Raw genomic sequence first — 13,652 nt, 5'->3', positions numbered from 1 at the left:
CCGCAGTGCTGCTTTGCATGCCCTTCCCCATGTCTTTGCATGATTCCGCAGTCTTCCTTGACAGAAGTTTTGTAAATTCTGCTTTAGCAAAGCAACCAGGGGAGGATTTGTAGAAGCGGTTCTTTTCCCAGAGTGCGTGCCATCTCGACGCGAGAAAACCTGCTGGTGGATGTTAATTCAGCCCACAAATCTCAAACTAGGCTGGCATGCTCTAGCTACTCGCTCGCGCTGATGTTTCCTGGGGGGAGGAAGGTACTTATTAACTCAAGGCTGAAATCTGATTTAGAAGCAGCGGCACAAATGTTCCTCTGCTGGGAAGAGCAGCCTTTTCTCTCAGCTGTTTGCTCCAGCGACGTCTCGCCCTGGCTGAGAGTGCTGCCTTGTCTCCCCTGCTGAGTCAGGCCTTCTGGAAAAGACTCCTTTCCTCGTTATCTGCGTGTGTTGGATGAAACAAATTGCTTCCGTGCGGCAGACTCGAGAGGAGGTGCTCTTTAGCACAGCAGAGCCTCCCTGTTCGCAGGCTGATGGCTTTGCTGTCCCTGCCCCAAAGCGCTGGGAGGTGCCAGTGCCGGGGGGGGGGGGGGTGGTGGAGGGAAGAGGAGCGAGGAGGAAGTCTTCATCGCTGGAGAGCACCTGACTGGAAGCACTTGGACTTGTTTAAACTCTGTTAGAGTAGCGTTAGGGAGCACTTCTGTTTTTAAAATAGATAAATAAATACCTCGATTGTCAGAAGCCGGAGCCCCCTGTTCTTGTCCCTGCTCGTACCGATCAGCCCTGTTGTAGCGAGGCGTTGGCTGGGTAGTGCAGCAGAGTCCTTTCCACTTGCACCCGGATTTCCAGCCCCCAAAGCCGTTTCCCCTCCGGGTTGCCGCCTGGCAACCTCTCCGTCCCCCTCCCTGCCCCGATGCCAACACGGCGCAGCTCTTGGGCTGCTCTTCGGGCGCATCCTCCAGCCGTAAGGGAGCAGGGCAGCGGCCCGGCTGCAGGGCAGAGCTGGCCGGGGAGATCCGAGAAACCGGTTCCTGTGGGCAAGCAAAACAAATGTTTGGGCTCGCTTTGAAATACAGGTGGGAGTTCAGAAATAGCGCCCTTTTCAGCGCAGTAGTGGGTGCGTGTGTGAGGCAGGGTCTTCTGTGCGGTATTTGTTCTTAAAAATGCTTCTCCTGACGTGCAGTTGGGTCAGCAACCTCTCTTTTGTTTTCCCCTTCTGCTAGGTTGCTATCAAGATAATTGATAAGACACAGCTGGATGAAGAGAACCTGAAGAAGATATTTAGAGAAGTTCAGATCATGAAGATGCTTTGCCACCCGCATATCATCAGGTTGTACCAGGTAGGAGCACCCTGCAGTGGGCTTCCCTTTACACTCTATCCTTGTGCTTTCTCTGGGGTTGTCCCTCCCTTTCTGCTATGTGAAATGCTGGGAAAGTCCTTTACATTTTCAAGGTCTCTCTGATTAGAGGGGCAGGGGGGGAAAGTGTGGCTAATCCTTCTCTTTTCTGGGAGATCACGCTTCCTCTGTGGGCTGGCCTCTTGCCATTTGTTTATGGCTATTGTGTGCTTTTCAGTTTCCCAGTTGAAACCGGATGCGGGCTCCCCTTCTCAATTTAAGGGAGAGAGTAAGTCTCACCCGCTGGCAGGACTGGGAGCACGCGGCTCCCCGCTCTCCTCTCCCTGCCCAGTTGCCCCGTGGCCCCGAGGACTTGCTGATCTGCTCAGCGCTTTCCTGGAAGGTGATCAATAGCAGCAGCAGACCTGCTTTTGAATGTTGTCTGCAGACTTTTTCTCCTGCTTGTTTGGCATTTTACTCTGCAAACGCCGCCACGGGGGACAGAATCCGTCTGCATTGCCTTTTACACGCGTATTTGGTGGTGCCCCTCCGACTGCACCATCAAACGGAACCGCAAGGAAGCTGCCACAGGCCAGAGACGAGCAGACGGCAGAGGGATGGGAGGAGGCCTGCACCTCGGCGAAATGTTACATGCTGCCTTGGGAGCTGCTGGACAGATGAAAAACTCCCTCCTCGGGCCTTCCCGATGCAAGGGCTCGAGCAGCGACTTACAGCCAGCGTGGCAGAAAGCTCTGTGCAAACTCTGCTCGGCTGCCTGCGGTCCGGCTCCTGGGAAGCTGGGGGCAAAGGCTCCTTCCCCGGAGCCTCTCGGAGCTGGCGCTGCCTGCCGGGTCCACCCAGACCCGCCGGCCCTCGGCCCCGGCAGCGTGTGCCCGGGGGCTGGCAGGGAACGGAGGGCGCTTCCACCCAGGCTGCGGGTGCAAAGTCAGCTCCTGGGGCTGGCGCAGGCAGCGGAGGAGGGCCCTGCCTCTGGGGACTCCCTGACTTGGATGGGAGAGACTCAGAGTCCTGCGGGAAAGACACCGGGCTGATTTCCTTTTGGAGTGCGGTGTTTGAAGGGAGAAGTTGCGCTAACCCGCAGCAGAAGTTGCCGTTCCCTAGAACCAACTCTTGTCCGTTCAAGCCCGCTCTGCTTCTCGTCCGTGCCTGATAGCGTTTGCTGGACTCCGAAGGGTTAAAACTGAGGAGAAGTGGCAGAGGTTAATGTTTAGCTGTTCTGGCCAAACGGCCAAGCGTGAGATCTTACAGCAGACGCTGCAGAATTGTGGCATTTTTAAGGAACTTAAGGAATGCTTCTTTGCAAGCTGACTCCTTAGAGCGTTTTTTTTTTTGAGCCAAAAAACCCTTTTTCAACCTGTTTTATTCCATCTAAAGCTTTTGATGGGGTACTGGACAGGTGACGCTTGTGGCTCAGCTTTGCCAAGGTGAGAAGAGAGTACCAACTGCAGAGTGTGCTTCACGTGGCCCTTCTTTCTGGGTACTTTCAGTGGCATTTATTTTTAGAGGTAAACTACTAAAACGTGGAGTTGGGAATTCAGAGCCTTCCACAGCTTTTCTTCAGAAATCTGGGTTTAAAATCCACATTTCCTTGATCTTACGGAAAGGTGTAAGTGAAAAAGGAGGAAGTGTCTATAGTGACAGGAGTTTATAATACAAGAGACTCTATCTGGAAACAGAGCTGCACTTCAAAACGTCCACCTGAGGGTTTTCTAGATGCGGAGTCTCACCGTTAGGGGGGAGCTGTGCCTCTGCCCTGTGACACTCGCGCAGCACTGAGGTTCATCTCGGTTGTGCTCTTGTTTTAACGTTCCGAGCAAGAGCCGTCCAGCTGTTCTAGCAGCTGCTGCTGTCGGCATCGGGCCTGCGTAAAGCACAAAGGCTGCACGTTTGAGTCCTAATTCTCGGTAAGAAGCAGCAGCGTTGGGCTCCACGTCCGTAACCTCTCTGTTGGGCTAATGGTGTGTTCAGGGTCTGAAGGTGAACTTCCGCTCGTCTTTGAATCAGAGAAAAGCCAAATCAAACACAAAGTGTTTCCAGGCCTTCTCTCAGCCCCCCGGAGTATCCGATCGGACCTGTCCTGGCACCGGAGGCTCAGCGCCGCGCACCGTGTGTTTTGCCGTTGGCCAACCCGTGGAGACTGCTGAAGGAACGGCATCGAGTTCTGGAAAACACCCCACGCGTGTGCTTGCCCGAAGGCGGGTCACAAACCCAGTCTGGTCCCCGAACAGCCCCCAGAGTCACCCTGAGCAAAGCTGCGGGCAAGAGGGCGTCCTTTGCTGCCTTGCGCCTGCACGGCGTGATCGTACGCCCTGCCCTGCCGCCCGCTGAGCGTCACAACTGTCCTGGGGCCTGTCGTCAGCACACGGGGCCTCGCCCTGTGCTTTGCTTCTCTTCTGCATCCTGACAGGGCCCTTCCCAGAAGGTGTTCAGGCCTCTGAGGCCGTTCTGGAGCGCTGGTTTCCCTGAGGGTTGTAGAACCGTGCTCAGAAATCAGCCGTGTGCTCCCGAGAGCCGTGGGCAGCGGCCCCGCTGCTGTGCCGAGCGCTCCCGCAGCCCCTCGCTGCCTCCACCCGTACCGTGCCTGGGCCGCTGAAGAAATCCCATCGGAGAAGTCACTGGCCTTGGTGTGTTGGACCGCTTCGGCCCCAACATCCCAACAGACTCTTAAAAACGTGTGTTAAAAGCTGGCGAAGGCGCGGTGTTACCTGACCGGAAGGCGCAGACTCCCACAGCAAAGCCCGAGCTCTGGGGGATTTCCAATAGGTCGTTTGAAATTCAGTGAATATTCCCCCCCTTTGGCAAATTTGTGCTGGTTATTTTAGTGCCTGTGACTGGCTGATTAATCAGAAAGGTGAACTAACCCCGAGACGTCTCCCAGGCTGCTGGAACAGGGTGAGACCGGGGAGCAAACGCTAAAGGGGGGGGAAATAGAAGCAGGAGGTGCGGGCGAAGTGTTGTGTGTAGCTACAGGTTTAGTGTTTAAAACCTGCTCTTTGAGTCTCGCTTTCCCCAGTTCCTGCCCATTCCTTGTACAGCTCTAAAGCACGGGGAGGTAATGGTTCGGATTTGATGAAAGCAGTTGCACGTGTTACAGAAAGAACAAACCTTTTTTAGTGACGTTTCTTTTTGCACATGGCAGTCTCCTTATCTGTCACTTTTCTGTCCTTGCGTCCAGGTTATGGAGACGGAGAGGATGATTTATCTAGTGACAGAGTATGCTAGTGGAGGGGAAATATTTGGTAAGTACCTTTATTGCATTCTTTAATCAGATAATGTGCTTGGTCAACTACAGTAAACTGAAAATAGCTGCCACGCTCTTGTTTCAGTTGAGAGATGCCCTTCAGCAGGAAAACTTTCCATTGACAAGAGGAGTAAAGAAATAAGCGATACCAACATGATGGAAAAATTACCACCATAACCTCTGTTTCTTCTTTGGGTTTCACTGACAGGCGGTGCTGCCCCTCTCTTACGCTGGCTTTGGGGTTAAAGGTGTTGGAATTGGTCACCCAGTCGGGTTTTAAAATGTTGCTGAATACTTTGCTCCCCAGCAATTTGTGTGAAACTTGTTGACATGGCAGAAACGTTGGTGTTTGTGAGTAGCTTTCAAAGACACAGGCAGTCCTGTGGTTCTGCAGTATTTTGATCTCAAAACTATGTATTTTCTTATCGTTTTCATATTTGATGTTATCTCAGTGTGCATTAGTTACATCCATTTTAAACTCCCTTGTCTGCTAACAAGGTTTTGGCTGAGCTTTCTTGACCGCAGAAGCTATTTAAAGGGGAAAAAAAAAAAAGCATCTGTGCAAGACAATTGCAAGAACTGTTGCAATTCGTTAATTTGTTTTATTGCCATGACTAATAAGAAACTTGTAGAAGCAGAGATTTACTTACACAGTGGAATATCGTGCCAGGTGACAGAATTTTGCAAGATTGGCTTTTACTACCTTATCCAACGTGAGCTTCGGAAAAAGGGGAAAATCCCTGGTGCTTGAAGGGAGCTGCCTTAAACCCGCTTGCAGGCAGTGTCCTTGTGAGGACGGGCACGTGCAGCCTGTCAGCCAGATGGAAACGCTCTCCCGTTGGTCCTGGTCAGCCACCGCAGGAGATTCGCTTTGGATGGCAGAGGCTCTCGCTCTGCCGGAACTGAGACCGCGTTGTGATAAAAGGTGAACCTCCTAGTGAAGCAAGAAAAGCCCCAAATTAAGGAAAAGAAGACAACTTGAGCTGACCAGTGCTGGTTTCCAGTAACTGTAATCAAACACCAGTCCTTCAGTACTTGTGTGGATGGTTGTCCTGCCCTCTTCTCAACGTGGTCCCTGTCCTTTGGGTTTCTTCTCGGAGAAAGTGGCAGCGGAAGGAAGAAGCGGGTAGCAGCCGATATTTGGAAAGTGGGGAACACCTGCCGAAAAACCTGAGTCTTCAGTTGTTTCCTCAAACACAGACACCAGCAGTCATGAAGGCTTGTGAAAGTCACCTTACCCCGTGCAGCAAGCCGGAACTGCGGCTAAATCACTTGAGTGTGTGTTAGAGTTTGCTTGTGTGCGGGTCCCTGCAGAAAACTAGAAATCACCTTTTACTTTTTGTCCCTCTTCTGTTGAATCTGGCAGAGGTGGGCCCATCTTTTTTAAAACCAGAACGATGTCCAAGCTCGCATACGAACTTGGAATGAATTCTCTTAGTTACAAAAATAGCCTTCTGTGTGAGTCGAAGTGAAAATCTAACTGCTTTCCAAAATACTTTATGCTGTAGTAAACTCAGCTCGTTAGCGTGGCTAATTTCCATAACGCTGCCCAGTGTTTTCTCCTCGTTGGTAGCTGGGAGCAGCCCGTTATGTAACGGCCGTGACACTTTTCCAGAGCGGAGCCAGGACGTGGTGCCCCCGCTGCCTGGCTTTGAGCGTTTTCAGGCACCACGAGGCCCTGCGCGCCCTCGGCCTTAGAGCAGAGAGGGGGAAACTGAAGTCTCGGCTTTTTGTAATCAGAGTTTCCTGAGGAGCCCTTAAGACTTTGTTCTAACAGCGGAAGCAGTTTCCAGGGAGGAAGCAGCAAGCCGTCTTGGGAAGGCTTCCTCGCCGTCGTTAGCATCTCCAGAACTGAGGAATCTCACGTCCTCATGCCGTGGAGAGAAGGTCTGTGGCAGCGTGGGCTGGCTTCGCACCCGCTCCGGCTCTGCCGTGGCGTCCTGCAGCAGGTGGAAGCTGGGGCTTGCCCAGGCTTTCACGAGGATGTCGGTCAGGATGAGCCTTCCCGCCCCGTTATCCGAATCTCCAGGCCGTGGGCCGAGGCTCCGGCAGTGCCCACGCTGGGCCGTGAGTGTCTGTGGTTCTTCCCTTACTGGAAACGTTTGGATAATTTGTTTTGTTTGCGTAGTGGAGCACGGGGATCAGGGAAGAGACTTGCTTTTGCTGTGGGCTTAAGCAGCAAAATGTAAATTGTTATTTTTGTCCCTGTGCGTGTTTTCGCGTGGTTGGGTTCCTGGTTTGACATTATGAACAAATGAACGTCTCCTTTTAAACACAGGGTGCTCTTTGTTCCAGGTCCCTCTAGTGTCCTTCTTGGGAGGCCAGACAGAAAATAATCGAAAGGTCTGGTTTGATTTCGGCTGTTTACTGGAAATAAGCTGCAGTCCTCGTGGACAAGGATATGGGTACTTGGTTGATTAACAAAAAAGTGTCAGTGAACTTGACAAAATTATGGTCTGGTTAATGTGGTAGCACGTCTCTGTCCCTGCCCTGCCTCCCACCTCCTGCCTGCTCGTCCTGAGCTCTCTGAGCAGGAGCTGACAGGCGCGTTGAGGGACGTGGTGCGTCTCGGGAAGGTCGGGCTGCGTCTGAGATCACAAGGTCACCAAATACGCTGGGACTGGGGCTTAACCTGCCACACAGAGGAGACGTGAAGCTGAAGCAGCATTTCCTTCCCAGAGAGAAAGCACAAGACGTCTGTCCAGAGGCAAGAAGTGGAAACTCGGGTGTCAGTCCTGTCTCTTAACTGGAAGATGCTTTTTTTCCAGTGTAGGATTTTACTGGTTTTTTAATGCCGAGAGCAGCATCATGTGCTTTGTCCCAGCACAGAGATCAGCGATGGACATTTTTAAGGATTGTGAAATGAAATCAGGCATTCCTGCCTCTCTGGAGAACCCCCAAAGGAGCGACGCCGTCTGTCTGTGCCGCTCCCGGAGAGCACGCTGACGTCTGTGCGAGCCAGCGGCCAGGCTGTGCCCCCGGACTCGGGGCGCTGGAGACCGGCGTGCGGGCTCCCAGCTGGACGTGCAGGTCACGGCTGTAACCTCCGCTGCACGCGGGGTTTCTGCAGACTAAGCCTGCAACGGTTAATTTTGGCATACAGTTGCCCTTGGTGGTATGTGAAGTATTCTGTAGCTTCATTGTTTCTGTCCTTCCTCTGGAGCTTGGGCAGAAATGTCAGCGGTCTCCGAGTGCTGTGCCTACGTGCAGAGCTTGGGGACCGGCCTCCACTCACAGTTCTTCATGAAAAGTGAAATTTCACGCCTAACTTAAAAGGATTTTTTCCGCAGCCGAAGCAGGACTGAGGCACGGAAGGGGCGGCGGTTCTCTGCGTGAGCGGACGCCCGGCGGGGCAGCTGCTGAGGGCGAGCCTCAAGGGCACCCGCCGCCCTCCCTGCGTGGGGACGGGCCAACCTGGTTTGGGCAAAAACGAGCTGAGGAGAGCCTTGGGACAGGCGCCTGCTGCAGTACCTGCATTTGATTTCTTGCCTGCAGGAGAATCTTTTCAGAAGCGTGGGGACAGCAGCCTTGCGCCTCGCTTTAGGAGCACTCGCTGCGTTGGCAGGCTGCGCTCCCCGATGGAGCCGAGGGAGAGGCGTCAGTGCCCTTGGCTTGTTTAGGACCTGAGCTACTATCTGTTGATGGGTGGTAATGCTTAAATTGGAGCAGGCCCTTGCTTACCTCTGCTTGCCAGTCTCCCAGCTCCTTAGGGTAAATAATTTATGACCGTGCAGATGACTTAATGAAATACGATGGGGCTATTTGAGATCGTAAATTTTGCTTTTCCTAGCAAGTGAATTGAGGGTCATGTTGGAGTTGGCGATGGATTTCCTCCCCCAGCCCCGGTTCGGATTTGCTCACGGAATAACTTTATCCAATGAATAAAACTTAATTGTCAAGGTCTTTGAAAAACAACTTGACTCTGTTGCACAAGGCGAGGAGTCGAACGCGGAGCAGCAGGCTGCTGTGCAGCCAGCAGGCAGCAGAACTGCTTTGATGGATCTCGGTAATTAGTATTTACTGCAAGTCAATTATGTCGCAGGTATTTTAATTAATGGGTGACTGGAAAAAATACAACCACCTGATGAGAAACCTTCAGAAGTGATTTATTTTTGTTGTTTTCAAGAACAGATATCTCTCTCAAGCCCTCCAGTTTAATGGACTTTCTGGAGTGAAATGAACCACTTCAGCCTGTTTTTCCGGAGCTCTGGAGGCCGACTCCATGGCCCGGCGACGAAGTAACGGCCTCTTGAAACAGGCGAGGAGACAAACCCCAGGGTTTGGCTTGCCAGTGGCCCTGCTAGCCCGCTCCATGGCCCACGCCAGAGGGGAGAGGGCTCATGCAAACCCCTCCAAAGCCCTTCCTCTGCACTGGGGAAACTGGGGAGCCCTCCTGGCCCCGCATGTGGCGTGTGGTGACCGGGGCTCTCCAGGACCCTTCTCAGGCTTCTCCTGTTTTTTTGTAGCACTTTCCTCGGCTCCATAATCTTGCAAACTACTTTTCCTACCTGTACCTCTTACCACGCTACATCAGTTTTACCTAGATTTGCTGATAGGGTAGAGGGAGATGAGGAAGGGGTGATACTTGCATTTCATAATTCAGCTGCCGCTTACTTTGACTTTTACCCTTCTCCTGGCAGAGTTTTGTTGCCTGTTCTGCTGATGCTTTGAGGGAGGGGGATGCTTTTTCTCCTCCTTCCTCTGCCCTTTCTGCCGCCTGTCTCCCGTCTGTCCGTCCCCGCTTGCGGGACGGGGTGGCGAGTGGCTGCTGTGAGCCCGGTGCTTTCAGGTTTGAAGTGGATTGATTGCGGTTGGTTGCTGCGCCGCGCCTGCCCTTGTCATCTCGCGGCGAGGCTTTTCCTGTCCGCGTGTGCGGTGCTGGCTTCCACCGAGAGCCTCGCCGGCAGCAGTCAGAGTATAGATTTTCAACAGAATAATTTAGACTACTCAGATTTCCGTAGTAGAGGCGAGCTCCATTTTTGTAGTGAAAGGCATTGTGGAATATCACAAGTACGTTTCTGCACCAAAACGGTAGCAAGTACCCCGAGGCCGGTCCCGAGCGTCCACACCCCTGCGCGTGTCCGCAGCGCGGGCGTGTCTCCCTTTCGCTGCGGTGCAGAAGCAGGAACATCCCTGAAGCTGCGCGTCGGTCCCGAGCTGGGAGGGGAGCTGGGGGGCGGGGGGGCCTTGCGAGCGCCCCGTGCCCCCCAGCAGCAGGGAGAGCGCGGGGCCGGGGCCGATGCCCAGCGTGCTGCGGCCGGGTGCCGCGGGGCTCGCTCCCCTCTGGTCGCCAGTGGCGTTTCCTCCGGGGAGGGACCACGTTGGATGCTCCCTGCAGCTGGTGGGCGTGCAGCCGGACAGCTGAGCGTGAGGAGCTGCCGTCTGACTAGCCGGGACCTCACTGGTTTCGGCGAGGGGTACCTTTGGTGAGGCTTGTTAGATCAAAGACACGTTTCCTGCCAAAAATCAGAGGAAAGGAGGGATGGCATGTCGCCACGAACCCGCGCCTCTCACTGTTGAGGTAACGGGGCACGAGGCTTGGTATCTGACTGCAGGAAAGGGCTGGAAGGGTTTCATTTTGACGTAGAAAAAGCTTGAACACCTTTACGCTTTTCCCAAAACAGTTGTGATTTTCCAGGCAGCGCCATCAGCCGGAACTAAACGGAGGAAGGTTCACAGCTGTAAAGCCCTCCGGCGGGAGGCAGCCCCGCGAGGGCCGGTGTGGCCGCGGGGGCTCGAGTCCCTCCCCACCGGCTCCGGCGCTGGCCCCGTCGGGGGTGGGACCTGGCGGGCGCGCCGGTGCCCGCGGCGCCCCCCGCCTCCACCCTCGGCCTCGCTGGCCGCCAGCCCGCGAGAAGCCCCTGTCGGGGCCGCGCTCCCCCTGTGAATAACCACTTTGTTCTTCGCTTGGTCCCTCGCAGATCACTTGGTGGCCCACGGCCGTATGGCGGAGAAGGAAGCCCGGAGAAAGTTCAAGCAGATAGTGGCTGCTGTCAACTTCTGCCACTGTCGTAATATCGTCCACAGAGATCTGAAGGCAGAAAACCTCCTTCTGGATGCTAACCTTAACATCAAAATAGCAGGTGAGCTAAGACGAGCGGTGTGGGAGGAAGGCAGCTGCTCTCAGAAGTTAATAAATGGAGGCATTGGCTGCTTCCAGGTATTCAGAAAGAAGGAAGCGCAGTGCAGCTAAAGGAAGCTTTGGATTTCTGTGTGGCCTGCTGCCCAGAGCTGAAACTGCCAGGTTGTAGCCAGGAGATTTATATCTCCCTTCAAGTAGTGCAAAATGAAAGGAGGAGAAAAAGAAGCAGTTCTGGCTTCCTAGGCGGATATGCGGCTGTAGACACTGCACTGTTCCAGGACGCTCGATCATGGACGAGACTAATATGAAAAAATTGACCTCGTTTTGAGCCCTGCTGCCGGTTTAGGAGTTCTTTGAAGAAGGTCAGACTAGGTGAGAGAGAGAGAATGGAACAATGGGGCTGACAGCGTTTATGGTAGAGCAGCGAAGGGGAAATGGCACTGCTGGAATCACTTTGCTGCGCCGTCCGACAGCAAGAGAACAGCCCAGTGCTTCGGGTGTTTCCCTCGTGGCAGGGAGAGAAGCTGAAGTTACTCAAGGAACAGCCCTTGCAGCCTGTTCCCAGGGTTTTGCCGGGCCGTGGGGTTTTGCTGACACCTGCCCTTCCAAAGAGCGGGCACCTTGGGCACATCCTGGGCCTGCACCTCTGTGCTCCTCTTGTACTGAGGTTGAGCCTTGCCTGGGAGCTCTGTGAGGCGCTGGCTAGACTTGACTTTATTTAGCTTTGGGGGATTTTATAGCAACTGGCTGAAACAAGAGGATTTAGCACCGTCCTGGTCATCTCCTTTCATGGGTTTTTGAATTGGAAGAGCTCATACTTACCATTTAATTCTTCTAGAGCCTAATACATAGCAGAGCATGTTTGGAAAGCCCTTTGTTGTCCCTTCTCCTAATAGACTCCCTTGGAGAGCTTGTTGGCTTCTACAAGGGTTTGTAGCTTGATTTTTTAAAAAAAAAAAAAAAAAGCGCTTAGGGCGACAAAACTTCTCAGTCTGAGCAATTTTGATATTGGGAGTTGGGGAAAGCCCTTCTAGCTTGTTGCCATCTTGGAGAGAGGAGTCTTGTTTGTCATGTTACTGCTCTCTTATGTACCATCCTTATGTGTTAGAGTTTAACATTTGGTTTGTAGTAAAATGATGAGTAATTTCTTGGGCTTCTCTCATCCTTGCTTTGTGAGGAGGGAATGGGGAAGGAGCAGGACACAGTGAAGGACTTGTTGAAACGTCCTCTGGACCCTTTAGCAGCATGAACCACGTCCTCCTTGGCTCAAGGATGACAACCTGCTCTTGGCTTTTCTGGGAGCAGAGGATGAGGAAGAGCCGGGTTGCTGCTGGAGTACAAGTGGTTCGGGGCGTTTCCTCGGGGTCAGGTGAATCTGAGGTGCCCTGCCAGCGTTTCACTTCCCGGGACCGCATGCGAGTCTCCAGAGAGCGTGGGCAGAATGGTTTTACTGGTCAGAGTCGCCTCCCGCCGCTGGGTAGGAGCCTCCGGGCTGAAGAAGGGCGGCAGCAAGCGCCCGCTGGTAGTAGCTGCGCTGGGCCGGGGAGGAGCTGGTGGCAGGTGAGGGAGCTCCTGCGAGAAAGGCTCTTCGGGAGGCCTCCGAGCGGCACTTTCTGGTTGCTGTCTTACGCAAACAGATGCACTGATGATTTGAGGCCATCTTGTGTTCATGCAGTAAAATCTAATCTGTGTGTCGCAGGGGAGCGTGGTGAGTAAAAAAGAAGTTAAAAACTCACCCAGGTAGAAACTGGGATGCAGCTGGATCTCCTAAAGAAACGTCTCCATGAGCATGCTGACGAGCTCTGTGAATGTCTGAAAATTGTGGAAACTTTTTTTTATATCTAAGGGAGTTGGAAACTATTTTCCTTCCAAATCTCTGCTCCCAGAATGGACTCTAGAAGATAGTTCCCACCCTGGTGGTGGTAGTGTTTTACTTGGCAGGAAGATGTAGTGATTTGAAAACTAGCCTGGAAAAGCTGATTTATGATATCGGATTTTCCAAGTATTAAGTTTTGTCCCTATAACTCATCACTTACAACTTGACACCAGCTCTTCCATTGTTCCAGGAGCAAAAAAAGAAGCGATAGCAACTGATCTCTTTCACCCCAGACCTCCCAGAATAAACGCTGCAGCGCTGCGCAAAGGCCTGTTCCACAGGCCGGAGGATCAGCTCAACCTCCACGGCCAAACCTGTTAACCGTGTCTGACTCAAACCTCCTCAGTGATGCACTGAATGTTCAGCTGATGGAAGCTGTAGATAAATCTGGGGTGTCGCTGAAGGCTCCTCTTGGCGGGTCCGGTGGCTCTTTGCCTGCCCGGTAGCCCGAGGGGAGCGGCGAGCCGGCGGCTCAGCTCGCACACGCGGGGCTGAGCCCGGGACTACAGCTCCGCGGTTCTTGTGACCCCCGTGTGTGCAGCCCTTCGTGACGTGCACAGTTCCATCAGCTTGTGGAGGTTTGCAGACTCTCCCCGACGCGGGTTTTCTAGCACGTTCCAGCTGACCTCCGTGTGCAGCTTCGCCTCCCTAACTCGGCCTTCGCTAAGTAACTCCCGCTTAGCCGGGTAGTGTGGCGGCCTCGGGGCGCCTTGGTGCTGCTGTTCTCGCTCAGTGGTGACTACAAGTGTGATTTGGGGGCTTGGGTTTGTTTTTTTTTTTTGATTGATTGCAACTCTGCAGTTTTTCCGTAAACAGTAGGACGCAAACGCCGTTGCCCTCGCTCTCATTTTTCCCATGGATGCTTTTTCTCCAGCGTACCTTCTCAGAGTCTGAGTCAGTAGCTTCTGGCACTGCGTTCACTTACGCTCCCAGGCCGAGAGTTCAGCCAGGAGTTGAGATTATTGCTAAATACCCCGGCCTTCCCGGGTACGGTTTCAGAGAGGAATGTGATCTATGCCTTGCTCTGCTCGCAAGAGGCTGCTCGCTCTTTCCCCTTCGGGGCGTGGAAGTCCCTGTTGTGCAGATACTGAAGCCAACTCCCTG

General features: G+C 53.4%; 1 protein-coding gene across 4 annotated transcripts in view; it reads left to right on the top strand.

Moving 5' to 3' along the window:
- The window catches only part of SIK3 (SIK family kinase 3), an 82,821-nt gene that overhangs the window by 43,051 nt on the left and 26,118 nt on the right, over positions 1-13,652 (top strand). For all 4 annotated transcript variants that reach the window (XM_074927662.1, XM_074927661.1, XM_074927660.1 and 1 more), the window contains exons 2-4: positions 1,215-1,331; positions 4,525-4,588; positions 10,512-10,673. In XM_074927662.1, coding sequence (XP_074783763.1) covers positions 1,290-1,331; positions 4,525-4,588; positions 10,512-10,673 — 268 coding nt within the window. In that variant the 5' untranslated portion in view covers positions 1,215-1,289. The remainder of the gene's footprint in view (positions 1-1,214; positions 1,332-4,524; positions 4,589-10,511; positions 10,674-13,652) is intronic.

Source organism: Athene noctua, chromosome 26 (genome assembly GCF_965140245.1).
Source record: "Athene noctua chromosome 26, bAthNoc1.hap1.1, whole genome shotgun sequence".
In the NCBI taxonomy this organism is placed as follows: domain Eukaryota; kingdom Metazoa; phylum Chordata; class Aves; order Strigiformes; family Strigidae; genus Athene; species Athene noctua.
Note: the sequence above shows the minus strand (reverse complement) of the source record. Positions and strands in the feature narration are given on the sequence as shown.